We start from the raw sequence: 18,021 nt of genomic DNA, 5'->3' as shown, positions 1-18,021 counted from the left end.
CAATGGCATTGAGGGAGGGATCACTACAGCTCCCTCACAAATCCAAAGGGCTACCAGTGTGATAAACACTTGTTAAACACCAAAACCTCACAGTTTCACTTGAATTAAATGGTTAGACAATAAGGAAGAGTAGAAGTGACTTTAAAAAAAAAACTTGGATGTTTTAAAGTTTGAACATTCAACAATTTATTCTTCTTAATTCATGCAAATGTTTTATTTTCACCACATTTCTTTTTTTTAATGAATTACTTATTTTTCTGTATTTTTGTTTAAACAATCACACAAAGTTTACAAAGGGTGGCATAAAACACAATTTGACAGATACAATACTAAAGTATATAGATGCCTGTGATCTTTAAAAATCTTTTTTCTTAAAATAAAAATAAAAATAAAAAAAAATAAAAACTGTTAAAATCAATTAAAATTAAGTAAACCTAAATAAACAGAAAATATTTCTTTGATGTTCAATCACCCTCTTTTACATGTAGGTTTCAAAAATAATATAACAAAAAACAAAAGAAAAAGAAAAGTGTACACAGTTTTATATAGCAACATTTATAACCATATACAATGGCATTTGATTACATAATCGCTTCTGGTCCTGCCCATCGTACACTGAAAACATTTGCCAAGGTCTCTTCTCTGAGACTCTGTCATGGTTATGCTTAGCGCCATCAGCAGCTACAAAACCCTGAGAACACAGAACAACTACAGATTTATTGTGACACACACATGGAAAACTGCTCTGCCTCTAAAACCCTTTCACCAAATAAATTCTGTGTCCACATGTGACTAGTAAACCCTAAAACTTGACTCCGTCTCATTCCATTCAAAACCACCACAACATACAACACATAAAATCAATATTTACCACAGTTATACTCAACACAATTACATATTAAACGTAGATGGACTTACATACATTCCTTAGACAACCTGAGCATCTTATTTTCATTACATTTCATAGAAAAAAAATAATCATGTTTCTATTTCACTATCCACTAACACATTTTAACTGATCATAAAATATGTAACATGTTTGTACAATTAAAATTTTGTAAAATATTTTTTTTTTTAATTCCACTTTTTCAAACATATTTCATCACAATCCAAACACCAAATGTGAAGCTTCTTTAATAAAATGTTTCCTCCCACTGTTGAGAAACATACATGTTAGGTTGGATGGAGTGTGTAACCAACCTGGAGAAGTGAATGGTTGCAGAGAACCATTGAATCTATTGTTGGTGAGACTTCATCATGACACTGATCATTCACTTTGATTGACAGGACAGATGATCAGAGGTGATGAGTTTTTACCACCATAGTTTAAACTGGGACAAAAGAATGGATGTAGTTTGTGAGTGAAGCAGCAGTGAGTGAAGGAGTAGATCAGAGCTGCAGCATCTACATCATAAAAGGAGACCACACCCTCCTCATAGTCCACAAACACACCCACCTTCTCAGGAACACACTTCAGATGAAGAATGACTGAAGGATCATCACATGCTGTATACACATTTCCATCTCTGAGTATCACAGTCCAGTAACCATTCTTAGGAGTCGCAGTGATCTTTTCCTTCCTGTTGATAGATTCTTTAACCACTCCTAAACTCCACTTAGTTTTTCCTTTAACCTGAACCTCAAAATAAAATCTGCCTGAACTGAAACTCTGTTTCCCTAAAACAATAAAATATTTAGAAAATCTCTCTTTGTTGTCTGGAAGTTTCTTCTTCTCATCACTGTGATAAACTTGTTTTCCATCATCAGACAGGACGAGGTTAGGATGAGCTGTAAGAGGATCAAGAGTCACATCTACTGCAAACTGCTGCATCATCTTCATCATCTTCATCTTCATCTTCATCATCTTGTCACTGAGTGTGTCCTCCAGCTGAGTCACAGCTCTCAGCACAGTCTCCTCATATGATGATGGACGGACCATGACCTCTGTCCAGTCCTTGGTGGCTGGAGGAGCTTTCAGGGAGCAGAAGTGTTGGAGGAGGTGGAGGTGGTCTTCAGAGCGGGAGAGCTGCTCCACCTCAGAGCTTCTCTTCATCAGCTCAGAGATTTCCTCCTCCAGCTCTTTGATCAAACCTTCAGCCTCTTTCTCTTCTGCTTCCTGTTTCTCCTCCATCGTCTCCATCAGCTCCTTCAGGCCTCTCTGAACAAGCTCCATCAGAGCAGTGAACATCTCCACACCTTCAGCTTTCCCTCTGTCTGCAGCATCCTTCCTGATCCTCACTGACTCTCTGATCTCCTCCAGCTTCTCTCGTCTCTTCTGGATCATCTGCTGAAGGTCAGCATCTGTCTTCACCAGCTCCACCTTCTTTTCTTCACACTCTTCTCTCAGAGGAACTAACTGGTGACTCTTGTGCTCCAAAACAGAACACATCAAGCAGACACATGTCTGATCACTCTGACAGAACAGCTCCAGAGGTTTGCTGTGTTTTAGACACATTCTGGTTTCCAGGTTCTCCACAGGCTCCACCAGCTGATGTCTTCTCAGACCTGATGCTGTCAGATGAGGCTCCAGGTGAGTCTCACAGTAGGAGATCACACAGTCCAGGCAGGACTTCAGGGCCTTCACTTTGGTTCCAGTGCAGACGTCACAGGGAACTTCTCCTGGTGCTGCTGCTTTCTGCTCAGATTCACGTCTGAACTGAGAAACCATCTCACGCATCATAATGTTGACCTTCAGCTGAGGTTTAGTGCTGAAGACCTGATTACACACGGGACACCTGCTGGTGGTACTGGTGTCCCAGTGTGTGCTGATGCATGGTTCACAGAAGTTGTGTCCACATGATGTGGTGACTGGATCAGTGAGCACCTCCAGACAGATGGAGCACAGGAAGTGATCTTCAGACGTCCCACTGCAGGCAGCAGACATGTCCACACACTGAGGGACAGAGACAAGCAGCACATTAACAGGACACTCTCATTGTTGTGGAGCGTTCCTTTACTAATGTTTCTGAGTCCATCTCACTGGGATCACTTCTAGTATTTAGCACTGATTCAGTCCTCCTGTAGTAATGTGGACAGTCTGCTGTGCCTCAGCAGCTGAATGTAAAAGTGCAATAGTTTGAATGTTTAAGGTTCAAATTAGTTCTACGGTTCTCTCATATTGACACTGGAACTTTTCAAAACCATAAATTACATTCTTTGCACTCTTTATTTTAATGTACAATCTTGTTTTCTTTAAAATAACCAAAATATTGTGTAATAACAGATGAAAGTTTAACTTAGCACAAACCTTTAGGGGCTATACTACGAAGTTAAATAATTATATCCTGGATTTATCTCCGTTAGCGGGTTTCACCTAATCAAACATTGTCCGTTAGACAGAAGCTGTCCTACGAATCTTGATTACAACAAGCTAAGTTAAGCGTGTTGATTTCAGCCTGGCTACAATGTTCAACTGGAATCCTTGTCTGCTCCACCTCCTAAAGTGGGTCAATCCCAACATGTTAATCAGGGTTGGTTGTTGGATTCTATAGGTGTGCATTCCTCGGTTGCCATGGTGAATATTACCTTGTGAATCTTCACACCCACACAGGTAGTAGGTATTAGAGTACTTTAGCATGAATCATGGTCTGCTGTACCTCGTAAAGGGCAGGGTTTTGTTTTATTATAGATTGGCTGTTATGAGCTTTGTTATGAAGATAATTTTAACATTTAAAAATAATAATAAATCAAGGGGTACAGCCTTAATTTAAGACGAACAAGATGAGAAACAAACTAGATGACAGATAATGGTTTTAGTGCATTTTACAGCTGATTTAAGACATGGTTAAGTCATTTAGTAATTAAGAGCGTAATTGTAATTGACTTTCAGGTGGATGAAAATAACTGTAATTTAATCGTAATTGAATATGGATATTTTAAGATGTAATTGAAAAATGTAATTGACCTCAACCCTGACTCGCTCAGATCCTCGCCAGAACAAAACCTGGTCCTGACCAGGTTAGACGTTCAGCCTAAGTAACCATGGTGATTTAGCTCCGTAAGACGTTAGCCAGCTTCGTAGTGTTGGAATGGATTATTATTCATGGTTTATTATTGTGTGTAATACTATAATTATATGTCTTTATACTCAATAAATGTATTCAACGTTCTCACTGCCTATTCTTTGGAACAAACAGTTTCAGAACATCTGATTTCAACTTCATCATAATCTAACAAAAAACAAGTAAACGATGAGATTAATCAGATCTAAATAAGACAATCAGATTAACACTAAAAAGTCAGCTTGATCCAAAGTGTACAGAATCTAAATCATTAACAAATAAGAATAATTCTATTTTAAAAATTAAACTTAATACACGTTAAACAAATCATGTTCATATCCCTAAATAATCAAATAAAGCAGACCCAATAGACCCTAAATGATCAATATTAATAAGGAATAAATCAATAATCTTTAAATGACCAGTAAATGACATCATTAACTACAGTAAGTGATCATGTGATTTCTAAATGTAAAACATCTTCTAATTTAAATAAATAGTGTCAGATTTAAAGGTTTAAAAACTGTGCTTTGACTTGTAAATGTCTTCCTGCATGTATGTCTTTATCTATGATGAGCTCATGTTTGACCCTGACAATCACTAATGTCTGACGTATCACAACAAAAGAAGTCACATGACCCAGCCATGTGTCAGCCAAAGGAGGAGAAACACTAGATAACAACATGGAATCAAAATGCTAAGAAATCTAGGTTGGTGGCCCAGGGAGTGAGCAGACCCTGAGGCCCACAGCTGTGTTTTAGATGAGTGTCTGTTCTTCTACTGACTTGATATTGTTGTTGATTCATTTTCTGTTCATCTCTAATAAATTGATTGATTGATTCAGCAAAACCTCTGACTATGTCTCTCTGTGTGTAATCTCAGGTACTGAACATGAGAGTTAGCTCAAAACTCTAACAATTGGTGACCCCCGACGTGCCTGAGACCATGAGACGACAAAGAGGTTCTGGACTCTGGAGGCGGAGCCAAAAAAGACGGTGAGAAGCACCTGTTACACAAGATTGTCACACATAGGAATGTGTGATATATTATCGTTTATGATTTATCCTCAAAAACATTCTCACCGGTAAGAATATGTCATCCCACGATATAAACGATAAATTCGCATGTGGGAAATTAGCGAGGGCCACGGACCATTTGTTCCTCAATTTAGCCAAGAATGACCCCCCAAAAAAACGTGTTCCACAGACCAAAACTGCCCCTGTTTGTCGTCAACAACTTCTTATTCTCTGGAGCAGAACGTTGTTTACGGAAGCTCTGCTGTGCACAGCCACGCCCCCTCACACACCGCTGTCTGTGTGTGTGTGTGTGTGTGTGTGTGTGTGTGTGTGTGTGTGTGTGTGTGTGTGTGTGTGTGTGTGTGAGGTGATGGTCTCAGCTACCTGAAGCTGCTGAGCTGTGATACATCATCAACCACTACTTGGTTAAAACCAGAAAACCATCAACAAAGTCAACCAATCCAAGTTCCTCCATCAGATCCACCCAAAGTTCTACAAACACGGGGACAGAGATGAACCTGGAGCAACGAATATGAACTGGAAACTCAACTAAAGCTAACTATGCTAAGCTAACTCACCGACACACTGAGCTAAGAGCTAACGCTAACCACTCCATATAAGGAACAAAGCAAGTAAAAAAACACGTCTTACTGTCATAAAACCACTGATTTGTTTATGATCAGATTTAATACTTTATGGAAGAATAAAAGATAAACATGTCACACGTTGTGTGAAATAAATGTTAGCATAAATGCTAACGTCACTATTTACTATTATTTAATGATATTTCACGTGTTCACAGACAAAGCTGGTCCCATTAGACTAATGTAACTATTAAGATTATTACACTAAATATACTGAATGATTAAATCATCAGCTTGATCTGGTTTAATTATAGGAAATCAGAGTTTTTTATCAATCATAACTTTATGTAACTCATTATCATTATTAAACAAGATTCAGCAGCAGTGAAAACACTAATAAAGTTATTTGTGCTTTTTTTTAAGAAAATCATTTCATTTTAAGTGATGAAATAAATGAATGACATACAATAACACTAATAGAGTGACACACATGCACTAATATATTCTATAAAATATCAGCTCATGATGAGTCAGCAGTTATTGTAGCCTTTTTAAATGTGTCTAATGTTGATTTATTAACATTTATTTGTGTTTGTAAAGAACCTGTTTACACTAAGTTGTGAATTTATTTATGGTTTTTATTTAATCGTGATTTTTATCGTTATCGTGATAAATACCGGAAATTATCGGGATAATTTATTTTTTTTTATTTTTTTGTGAACATCGTCCATCCCTAGTCACACATATATAATAATGAATGAATGTCCACGGGGGAACAGCTCCAACCTACAGAGTAAGTTATTAACACCTGCCATATTTAGACCTAAAAACTGTAAAGATAATCATAAACAATGGAAACATGAAATGGAATAACAGGAGACTTTATTTGTTGTTTTTCTATTTTGATTATTTGGACTTATTTCTTAAATGTAACGTTTACTATGATGATGAGAGATGATTGTTTTTTAAAGGGGAGGTTGAAAAAGAGCTGAACTGCAGAGAGACAGCAGCACATCCTGATTGATGGAGAGGAATTGACTCTAAATCAGTAATAAAAGCTCTGTAAAGAGTAAAGAGAGAAACAGAGCCACCCTTAAATCAGGGCTGGTACACGTTTAAACAAACACTGGGTTAGTGTGTAATGTTAAATGTGTCACTGATAGATTAGAAGTTCACACTTCATTTTAAATATGGTCACATGACCATTCCTGACATGATAACATATTTCCTTACGTCTATGAGTTCAACTAGAAGTTCATACTTCATCTTAAAAAGCGTGAGGGTGAAAGTCCCCACGTCAAAGAGGTCACATGACCATCTACCAGATAGTGGACGGGCATCTGTACCGACCCAGAGTCAGACCCTTTGGAAACCCAGCGGGCGTGTAGAACTTCATTTACTGCTGAGTCATGTCATCACAGATGGATGGTAAAAAGTCTAACAGAGAATTGTATTTTAGTTTGATTATTGTCTGTCAAAACTAATCATTAAACTTAAGACTTTTCATTTTGAAAAGATTCATATTGACTTCATTTAACTAGTTGTACTTCATTATTAGCTTCAATCAAACATTTTACTATGTTGGTGTTTTTTAACAACTTTGATTTAAACATTTTTATTAAACTTGATGGTTTTTTTTTGCTATACATTTGACATTGAATAGTTGTTTGTGTTTTTTTAGTGTGTATTTTAAATATGAGTTGCTTTAGAATGATGATATTACACGTTAACTGTTGATGGTTTATTTATTTGTGTTACATTAATAAGTCTTTGTTTTTGTCTTTGGGCTGATTTTAAACATTGTTTGCTTTTGGTTTGTAAACGTTAGACATGAATCACTTGTTTGTGTTTATGGGTCAGTATTAAATATGGTCAGTAGTTTGTTTAGATAATTGTGGTTTTGACTTTGTTTTTTCAGATAGAAGTTGATTTATAAATAATAGACATTCATGATTAGTTGTTTGTGTTTAACTTGATTTATTTTAACGTACTTATAATGGACAATAACTTTGTTTATGTTTTTGTTGTTGTTTAATAGGATTACAGTAGTTATTTGGGGTAATAATCATGATATCAAACATTGATTCATGAGTTTAAATGAGTTCTTTTCTTTAGTTTTTATGTCTTTGTCTTTCATGTATTGAGTAAAAAGTTATAACTTGCAGTTTAAATAAGTTATTATGGTAATAGTACAGATTTTTATTCTATTTAGTTTGTGAATTTGGATAGTATCACACACTAAAACATAATTATCCCTTATATATACATTTGTCTTATGAATTCTAATACATTGTGTTAGAAAATCAATGAATAAACATGCAAAAATAAGCTCTTTGTTTCATAAACCTTTGTAAAAGTACATTTTTCCATAGAACAATTAAAAGAGAAGGGATCATTTTTATTAAAAGTCATCAAATTATTGACTCCAAATGTACCAAATGTATCTATTGATTGACTGTATAGTGATTATTTCAAACACTAAATAATAAAAGTGAAAATTAAACATAACATTTAAACATAAGACATCTAACACATATTCACACAAGTATCATTTAATAACCTCTCAACACTTCTCTTTAATAAATAACAATACAAATATGAATGAAATGTGTTTATGACTTTGTATCTAAAACGTCAACATAATTCACATAAATGTACATATATACACTAACACGTACAATTACACACCCATAAATACATGATACATAGAGATTAATGACATTAAAAACTTAAATATAACTCCACACACACATATACACACATACACACATATCTACACATAAACACACACACAAAAAGAAAGAAAAACAAACATAGATTTGAACATTAGTCGAACAATTTCACACAAATAATTAACAGTAGAAATAATGATGAAAATAGTTTGTTTAAAGATATTTTCACTACTTTAACGTTTACAACTAGAATGTAGGCTAAACATGAATTAAATCAATACATAAATAAATCAGTAAACAAGTAAACAAATACCTAAATAATGAATTCAATAAATGAATTATTCAATAAATAACTTGATCTTCAAACACTAAATACTTTTGTTTTAATGACAATTTACCAAAAATAAGAAACACAAATATAAGAACAACAAGAAGAATAAACATGAATAATAATAATAATAATATGAACAAGAAATATAAGAATAAGACTAAATGTAATTCATCTCAGGCTTCATTAAAAAATGAATAAAATAAGATCAAATAATAATTATTGAACAAACTAAAACATTTAAATTGTAATATCAAATTAGGAAAATAAACTAAAACATATTTTGGTGAAGAAACTTGATATAAAAGTGTTTATTTCTAAGTTAGATTTGAGCAACAAAGTAGCACTTTTAACAATATATCTGATGTCTGCACTCATTTTTAAGTACATTAAAAAAAAAACATTGAAAAACTAATCAAAAATTGAATTTTTCTTTAACAAATTGGAGATTTTTTTAGGCAAAATCACCAAGTACTTATATATATATATTTATATTTGACGTGGAATAAAAAGATCATTTTCTATAAGTAGTCCATGATTCATATTTCACTGAACTTTACACTGAACATATACAGATCACGAATTAAGGAGATTTCACCAAACTTTGACGTGAAATATCCTTAAATTTATAATCTGTACATGATTTTGACAGAGGATTACTCAAAAAGTACACAGTAAAAGTACTCAATATTATTCATGCATGTAGTCTATGAAGTACTAAGTTCATCAAAATATGAATCATTGACTGCTTATGGAAAATGATCTTTTTATTCCACGTCAAAGTTGGGTGAAATATTGTTAAATGTGTTTTTCTCTCTTCCAGCAGCTCTTCAGGGCGGTCTCATTGTGATTACCGTAAGTGTCAGAATATTCACGCACAAGAAAACAACGTAAAGCGGCTGATTTGACCGCAGTAGGAAAAGTGGATAGGAAAAGAGATAGGAGGGAATATTCAGACACAGCCCCAATGTTTTCTCATTGTATTTAGTGATTTACAATCTGTATGTTGGGATCAAACAATAAAGTAATGATCACGTGTTAAACGTGTCACATTAAAATGAATAAATACTTGTGCCTGTGGCCAAACAGTCAATGTGAACAACTTTACTCACCACTCTTTGAGTCTTTGACAAACAACACAGGAAGTGTCTTCAAGCTTTTCTCCTCACAAACACAGACTGGAGTCTCCCACAGCTCTGCTCTCACACTTCCTCTTTTTTACTGCTCTCACACTTTCACTTTCATTCTCAGGAACTACGCCCAGGGTTGCCAGATCTGTCAGACAATTCCCAGCCCTAACTCTCCAAAACATCCGCCCACTTCAATAAAAACCAGCTGTTAAACAGGAACTAAACCTAAAACCATCATTTTTCTGCTGAAAACTAAAGTATTTGGTCTGAAGTATTGTTTTTGATTGACATTTTAGTCAAAATATTGGTGTATTTTGTTGTAAAAATATAATAGTGACTACCCTCTATGGCAGGGGTGTCAAACTCATTTTAGTTCAGGGGCCAAATAAGGCCCCTAAGGCGGGAAAACAAGTAATTTTAACATAATTCTGCCCTATAAATATACGTAAAATAATGGACGTTACAGACAAGAATTGAGGAAAAAATAAAGATTTATTTTTCAACAATTTGCAATTAAAAATGACTGCCATCATTAGATAAAAGCGTGGGAAAATATGGAAACCCAAAAGAGTCATAATTAAATAAATAAAAACAACATTTTGAAATAAATACCATTTTGATAAATATAATGGCCATTAAATTGTTAAATAAGGTAATATTATTATGAAATATGTTTTATTATTCTTAAATATCTAATAATTGTTATTTTATTAAAATTGTATATTTCATAATTATTTTAACAATGTCGTACTTTTTAAAATAATGACTTTTTAATTTATTTTCCAAGATTTTAGAAAATAAAAAACATTTTTAACAAAATCAATATTTATTTCATATTGTCCTTTTCCACAATGGCCTTTTTATTTCATAAGTTTTTTTTATTTTATAAAATCTTGGAAAATAAATAAAAAGTTACTATTTTAAGAATTATGATGTTGTTAAAATAATCATTATGAAATATTTAATTATAATAAAATAATATTAAAATATTAAAGAATAATAAAATGTATCTCATAATAATATTAACTTATTTAACAATTTAATGGCCATATTATATATTTGTCTGTTATTTATCAAAATAGTATTTATTTCAAAATGTTGTTTTTATTTATTTAATTATGACTCTTTTAAGCTTCCATAGGAAAACGATGTGCTGACATTTGACAAGAAAAACACACAAAATGAGAAAAAAAATATGTAGAATTTTACACAAAAACAAACAACAAAAAATGACATGAAAAACGCAAATAATAAAAAGAAATATACTAAATAATAGTGCTTCGAGATGACTATTGTTGTAATTTGTACTATATAAATAAAGTTGAATTTAATTAAATTCACAAACAAAAAACACAAGAAACAAAACCATGAAAACACATAAAACAACAAAAACATAAAAGAAAAAAAATACACATTTCAGACAAAAACAAAAAAATGAGAAAAACAAAAAATGACAATAAAAACACACAAAAAAAACTTTATTTTGTTCTATAAATATACATAAATTAATGGACGTTACAGACAATATCCAATATTTAAATTTCCTTAAGTTTGTGACCAATTTTTGTTTTTATTTAATTTGGGAAAAATGTGTGGAATAAATGTAATAAAATTACAGGATTTTGGAAAAGATAAATATTCATTTTTTTAACAATTTGTGACTAAAAATGACTTCCATCAATAGATAAAAGTGTGGGAAAATATCGAAACCCAAAAGAGTCATAATTAAATAAATAAATAAAAACAACATTTTGAAATAAATACCATTTCGATAAATATAATGGCCATTAAATTGTAAATAAGGTAATATTATTATGAAACATGTTTTATTAATTTAAATATCTAATAATTGTTATTTTATTAAAATTGTATATTTCACAATTATTTTAACAACATCGTACTTTTTAAAATAATGACTTTTTAAATTATTTTCCAAGATTTTAGAAAATAAAAAACGTTTTTAACAAAGTCAATTTTTCTTTCATAAGTTTTTTATTTTATAAAATCTTGGAAAATAAATAAAAAGTTATTATTTGAAGAATTATGATGTTGTTAAAATAATCATTATGAAATATTTAATTATAATAAAATAATATTAAAATATTAAAGAATAATAAAATGTATCTCATAATAATATTAACTTATTTAACAATTTATTGCCCATATTATATATTTGTCTGTTAATTATCAAAATAGTAATTATTTCAAAATGTTGTTTTTATTTAATTAATTATGACTCTTTTAAGCTTCCATAGGAAAACTATGTGCTGACATTTGACAAGAAAAACACACAAAATGAGAAAAAAAATATGTAGAATTTTACACAAAAACAAACAACAAAAAAATGACACGAAAAACGCACGACGACATCAAAAACACAAAAAATAAAGAGAAATATACTAAATAATAGTGCTTTGAGATGACTATTGTTGTAATTTGTGCTATATAAATAAAGTTGAATTAAATTAAATTAACAAAAAACAAACAACAAAAACACACAATACGACAAACAAAACACACACAAAATAAAACCATAAAAACACATAAAACAACAAAAACATTAAAGAAAAAAATACACATTTTGGACAAAAACACATAAAAATAACATTATTATGTTCTATAAATATATGTAAAATACTGGACGTTACAGACAAAATCCAATATTTAAATTTCCTTGAGTTTGTGACCAAGTTTTGTTTTTATTTAATTTGGGAAAAAAATGTGTGGAATAAATTTAATAATTATGCAGTATTTTAGAAAAGACAAAGTTTTATTTTTCAACAATTTGTGATTAAAAATGACTGCAATATTTAGATAAAAGCGTGGGAAAACTGTGCTGACATTTGACATAAACACACAAAATGAGAGAAAAACTCCAACGATTCTATTACGTTTCTATAGTAACATGATTAACATAAATGTCCAGTGGACATTCATTGACCAATTGTTGCTGCAACGCTAATGTGTCTAAAAAATCTAAGGACTAATCTTAGATATGAGGAAGTGATGAAATCAACTGCAATGGCTTTATTTGACCACCAGGGGGCAAACTGTAAGAGCAGCAGCTACAACATGACATTCCTTTACGACACATAAGTTTCATGTTTGACCACAGGGGGCGCTCTGTTTCAGTGAGCCTAGGATACAACACAATGTTTATGTTGGAAATAACATTCTGTTGTTCATCTTTCTGAGCTGGTTAAAGAAATACAATAGAATAGAATAGAATAGAATAGAATAGATCTTTATTGATGGTAAATTCACTTGTTACAGTAACACGATTAAACAAGAGCAGACGGTAAAAAACCAAAGTAAATGTCAACATAAATGTATTTATTCCTTTCATGAAAATGCAAACCAACATAGATTCCCCATGTACATCAAATAATATCACAGTCCAAATGAAACAAATACAAAATAACAGTGGAAAAATATAAAAAGTGTAAGTCAGACATAAATGTACAAATGAAAAATGAATTAAATGGGTTTCAGCTGCATCTCCAACAGCTTGAAGTAAATGAAGTAAAAAAGGTAAAAATGTGTAAATGATCTGAGGCACAATGTGAAAAATGTAGTTATTTTATTAAAATTAGTTATTCTTTTAGATTTGATTTTTATTAAATGATAATTACACTGAGTATTTATCTAATTACTAATTATTATTTTATGTGTTGTAAAAGGATGGTTGAATAAATGTCAATATCTTAAACACCAAAACTTCACAGTTTTACTTTAATTAAAGGTTAAGATAATAAGTAAGAGTAGCAGTGACTTAAAAAACACTTTATTTTGATACATTTCTGCAATTGTTTTGTTTTCATTACATTTCATATAAAATAATCATGTTCCTATTTTACCATCCACTAACACCTTTAAACTAATCATTAAACAACTTACATGTTTGTACAATTTAACAAGTTTGTGGTATTTAAATAAAAAAATCACTTTTTCAAACATATTTCATCACAATCCAAACACCAAATGTGAAGCTTCTTTAATAAAATGTTTCCTCCCACTGTTGAGAAACATACATGTTAGGTTGGATGGAGTGTGTAACCAACCTGGAGAAGTGAATGGTTGCAGAGAACCATTGAATCTATTGTTGGTGAGACTTCATCATGACACTGATCATTCACTTTGATTGACAGGACAGATGATCAGAGGTGATGAGTTTTTACCACCAAAAGTATGGATGTAGTTTGTGAGTGAAGCAGCAGTGAGTGAAGGAGTAGATCAGAGCTGCAGCATCTACATCATAAAAGGAGACCACACCCTCCTCATAGTCCACAAACACACCCACCTTCTCAGGAACACACTTCAGATGAAGAATGACTGAAGGATCATCAAGTGCTTTATACACATTTCTATCTATGAGTATCACAGTCCAGTAACCATTCTCAGGTCTCAGATAGATGTCTCCCTTCCTGTTGATAGATTCTTTAACCACTCCTAAACCCCACTTAGTTTTTCCTTTAACCTGAACCTCAAAATAAAATCTGCCTGAACTGAAACTCTGTTTCCCTAAAACACAGACACATTTAGAAAATCTCTCTTTGTTGTCTGGAAGTTTCTTCTTCTCATCACTGTGATAAACTTGTTTTCCATCATCAGACAGGACGAGTTTAGGATGAGCTGTAAGAGGATCAAGAGTCACATCTACTGCAAACTGCTGCATCATCTTCATCATCTTCATCTTCATCATCTTCATCTTCATCTTCATCATCTTGTCACTGAGTGTGTCCTCCAGCTGAGCCACAGCTCTCAGCACAGTCTCCTCATATGATGATGGACGGACCATGACCTCTGTCCAGTCCTTGGTGGCTGGAGGAGCTTTCAGGGAGCAGAAGTGTTGGAGGAGGTGGAGGTGGTCTTCAGAGCGGGAGAGCTGCTCCACCTCAGAGCTTCTCTTCATCAGCTCAGAGATTTCCTCCTCCAGCTCTTTGATCAAACCTTCAGCCTCTTTCTCTTCTGCTTCCTGTTTCTCCTCCATCGTCTCCATCAGCTCCTTCAGGCCTCTCTGAACAAGCTCCATCAGAGCAGTGAACATCTCCACACCTTCAGCTCTGTCTGCAGCATCCTTCCTGATCCTCACTGACTCTCTGATCTCCTCCAGCTTCTCTCGTCTCTTCTGGATCATCTGCTTAAGGTCCACCTTCTTTTCTTCACACTCTTCTCTCAGAGGAACTAACTGGTGACTCTTGTGCTCCAAAACAGAACACATCAAGCAGATACATGTCTGATCACTCTGACAGAACAGCTCCAGAGGTTTGCTGTGTTTTGGACACATTCTGGTTTCCAGGTTCTCCACAGGCTCCACCAGCTGATGTCTTCTCAGACGTGATGCTGTCAGATGAGGCTCCAGGTGAGTCTCACAGTAGGAGATCACACAGTCCAGGCAGGACTTCAGGGCCTTCACTTTGGTTCCAGTGCAGACGTCACAGGGAACTTCTCCTGGTGCTGCTACTTTCTGCTCAGATAAAAAAACACATAAAATGAGAAGAAAAAAATCACAAAATTCTCTGGTAAATATTCTGAATATTCATTAAATGTATGTAATTGGAAGGTCTGAGATATCTACAACTTCAAAATAAAAGAACTAATGATGTGAGGAACACAAGAGTTATTTGAAATGTTTACGTTTTAACTTTTGTTGCCACGAAATGGAAACTTTTTAAATTCTGTTTTCTTCAGATTATTTTCTAAAAACTTGACAAAAGTTGTGAAAAGAAGCCCAGATTTAATCGACCGCCCAATAAACAACAGAGAAAAGTGTGGATAACGTGACATTTGACCTGAATTCAAACTAAACATGAACACGTGTGTGTGTGTGTGTGTGTGTGTGTGTGTGTGTGTGTGTGTGTGTGTGTGTGTGTGTGTGTGTGTGTGTGTGTGTGTGTGTGTGTGTGTGTGTGTGTGTGTGTGTGTGTAGAAGTACACAGTGCTTTGATCACAGGCTGACACAGGTTTAGTGTCTTTGTAGACGTACACACCGTAAAGATGGAGTCAGGCTCAGCTCCAGAGGAACCATCCACACCCTCCAAGCTGCTGTGGAGAAGACACAGACAATCAGACATGCTGAGGAGCAGCTGGAGGAAAGCACAGGAAGCTCTGCTAACATGCTAACATCATGTGAACATCAGTAACAGTGGGTGCTGTCCTGCAGAGCCACAGTGCAGTGAGTGTGGAGCAGCCTTTGGAGCTCAGCTCACGTGTGGAACATCTCAGCATGTTTCCACTGAACAGGAGAACAAGTCTGTTGGACTGAGGCTTTATTTGGCTTCAATCCTTCACAAATCTGAAGATCACACGCTGTCAAAGACTCACCTACACACTGGAGACATTCCTACAAAGCCTTTTCTCTTTGACCTTTGTCAGCATAGATCTTTTAATGCTGGTGTTTCAAATGACCTGGACATCACTCACTTTCTTTCTTTCATCAATTTCCACTGTTTGCTGAGATTTACATCAACACCACTTCAAATAACAAACAAAGTGCTGAGTCATGTTTACTGATGTTTTATCAGTGTGGAGTGAGAAGAACCTGGACCATCAGGAAGACAATAAACAACCTCCTTTATGTGGACTCACCGTGGATCAGGAGATTGACCTTCTTTGAAGCTAATGAGTTTGTCCATGGACTCGTTACTTCCAAAAGACTCACAGCTGGGTCCAGGTCCAGGTCCAGGTCCAGGTCCAGGTTCAGGTTCAGGTCCAGGTCCAGGTCCAGGTCCAGGTCCAGGTCCAGCAGTTGGGAGCTGCTTCCTTGAACACACACAGACTGAGAGTGTAACACTAATGTACAGAGGTGTGAGTGCTGAGCTCTGACGTGGTCTCACCTCTGAACATCTATAAAACAACATTTGAAAAACACACCCACAAGAATGATTTTAAATGATCAATGTTTGGGTGGTAAATGTACAAACTGCAGCACATTTGATGCTGGTGCACGCTCACATGCACGCGCCTGCAAAGAGCAGCTGTGAGGTGAGTGAGACGATGACAGAATAAAAGTAAACTTATAAACTCTGTCTAGAAATATTTTGTGCTAAAAAGTGACAAAGTTTTATACAAACTGTACAAGACAAAAGTTTATTGCTATATTTTAACTGTGTCAAAGGAGAGCCTCATTAAACAGCAGCTGGAGTTAGCACACATGCTAATCACTGTTAGCAAAGACAGAGCAGCGTAACTAGCTAACGTTAGCTTCTCTTCTTTGTTTGAGAACAATGTCATGATTTCAGGGCAGATAATATTTATCTATGGAGAAGAAAACTGGATAACGAGCTAATGGAAGAGATGACGGTGTGTGTGTGTGTGTGTGTGTGTGTGTGTGTGGATCATAATGCTGTACAGTAGCATTTGTAAAAATTATGTTTACAATATTTTACAGTATTTTAATATTAATTGATATGAAATTTAATTAATTGGGGCGACCGTGGCTCAGGTGGTAGAGGGGTCGTCCGCTGATTGAGAGGTTGGGGGTTCAATCCCGGTCTATACTGATATGTAAAGTACTTTGTGACCTCTGTCTGTGAAATGTGATATAGAAATAAACATTATTTACTAATTAAAATAAACTTTCATTCATAGCTTATCCTAACACACACACACACACACACACACACACACACACACACACACACACACACACACACACACACACACACACACACACACACACACACACACACACACACACACACACACACACACACACACACACACACACACACACACACACACACCTCTGAGCTTCAGTCTGGATCTCATGTTGTTCCTTCACCGTGTCCTGATCCATCTCCACGTCACGAGATGATGAGCCAATAATATGAGTCAGAGACAGACAGCGCTACCTGAGTTACATAATAAAGAGTTCAAACACATATTAGAGAAGATAAAAGATGTCAAAGCTCAGAAGTTTAACAGAACACTGACTGGATGAGAGTTAGTGCCACACACTGTGATGCTAACGCTAAATGCTACTAACTGTGATGCTAACGCTAAATGCTACTAACCTCCGATCACACACCAGCGATGCTTTTTTAAAAAAATTTAATTAACATTTTAAATTGTGCTAAACTATTTCAAAAAGCTGATTTATGTTTATTTTTAATGTTTTTCCACCAATTTTAGCTCTTTTATTATTTATTTTTTATTTAATTTTACATTTTTAATTCCACTGACTGAACCAGTGGTATTAGGAGTCAGATTGTGTATTCTTTATTTACTAAGCTAGAGAAGCTATTTTTTTTCCTTTATTATTTAATTATTATTTTATTTCACATTGTTA

At 34.1% G+C, this 18,021-nt stretch overlaps 1 protein-coding gene across 4 annotated transcripts in view; it reads right to left on the bottom strand.

The window, feature by feature from the left end:
• Window positions 1–1,164: 1,164 nt before the first annotated feature.
• The window catches only part of LOC114480167 (E3 ubiquitin-protein ligase TRIM39-like), a 102,173-nt gene continuing 85,316 nt past the window's right edge, over window positions 1,165–18,021 (bottom strand). The window contains exons 2-5 of one of the 4 annotated variants that reach the window (XM_028474037.1): window positions 17,477–17,584; window positions 16,320–16,523; window positions 15,722–15,776; window positions 1,165–2,689 (exon numbers count right to left, since the gene is read on the bottom strand). In XM_028474037.1, the coding sequence (XP_028329838.1) occupies window positions 1,268–2,689; window positions 15,722–15,776; window positions 16,320–16,523; window positions 17,477–17,529 (1,734 nt within the window). In that variant the 5' untranslated portion in view covers window positions 17,530–17,584 and the 3' untranslated portion in view covers window positions 1,165–1,267. Of the gene's footprint in view, window positions 2,894–9,713; window positions 9,864–15,721; window positions 15,777–16,319; window positions 16,524–17,476; window positions 17,585–18,021 lie in introns of those variants that run through there. The other 3 variants (XM_028474038.1, XM_028474046.1, XM_028474045.1) reach the window with 3 other exon arrangements.

Source organism: Gouania willdenowi, chromosome 18, assembly GCF_900634775.1.
Source record: "Gouania willdenowi chromosome 18, fGouWil2.1, whole genome shotgun sequence".
Lineage (NCBI taxonomy): Eukaryota > Metazoa > Chordata > Actinopteri > Blenniiformes > Gobiesocidae > Gouania > Gouania willdenowi.
This window is presented reverse-complemented; position numbering and strand designations above follow the sequence as displayed.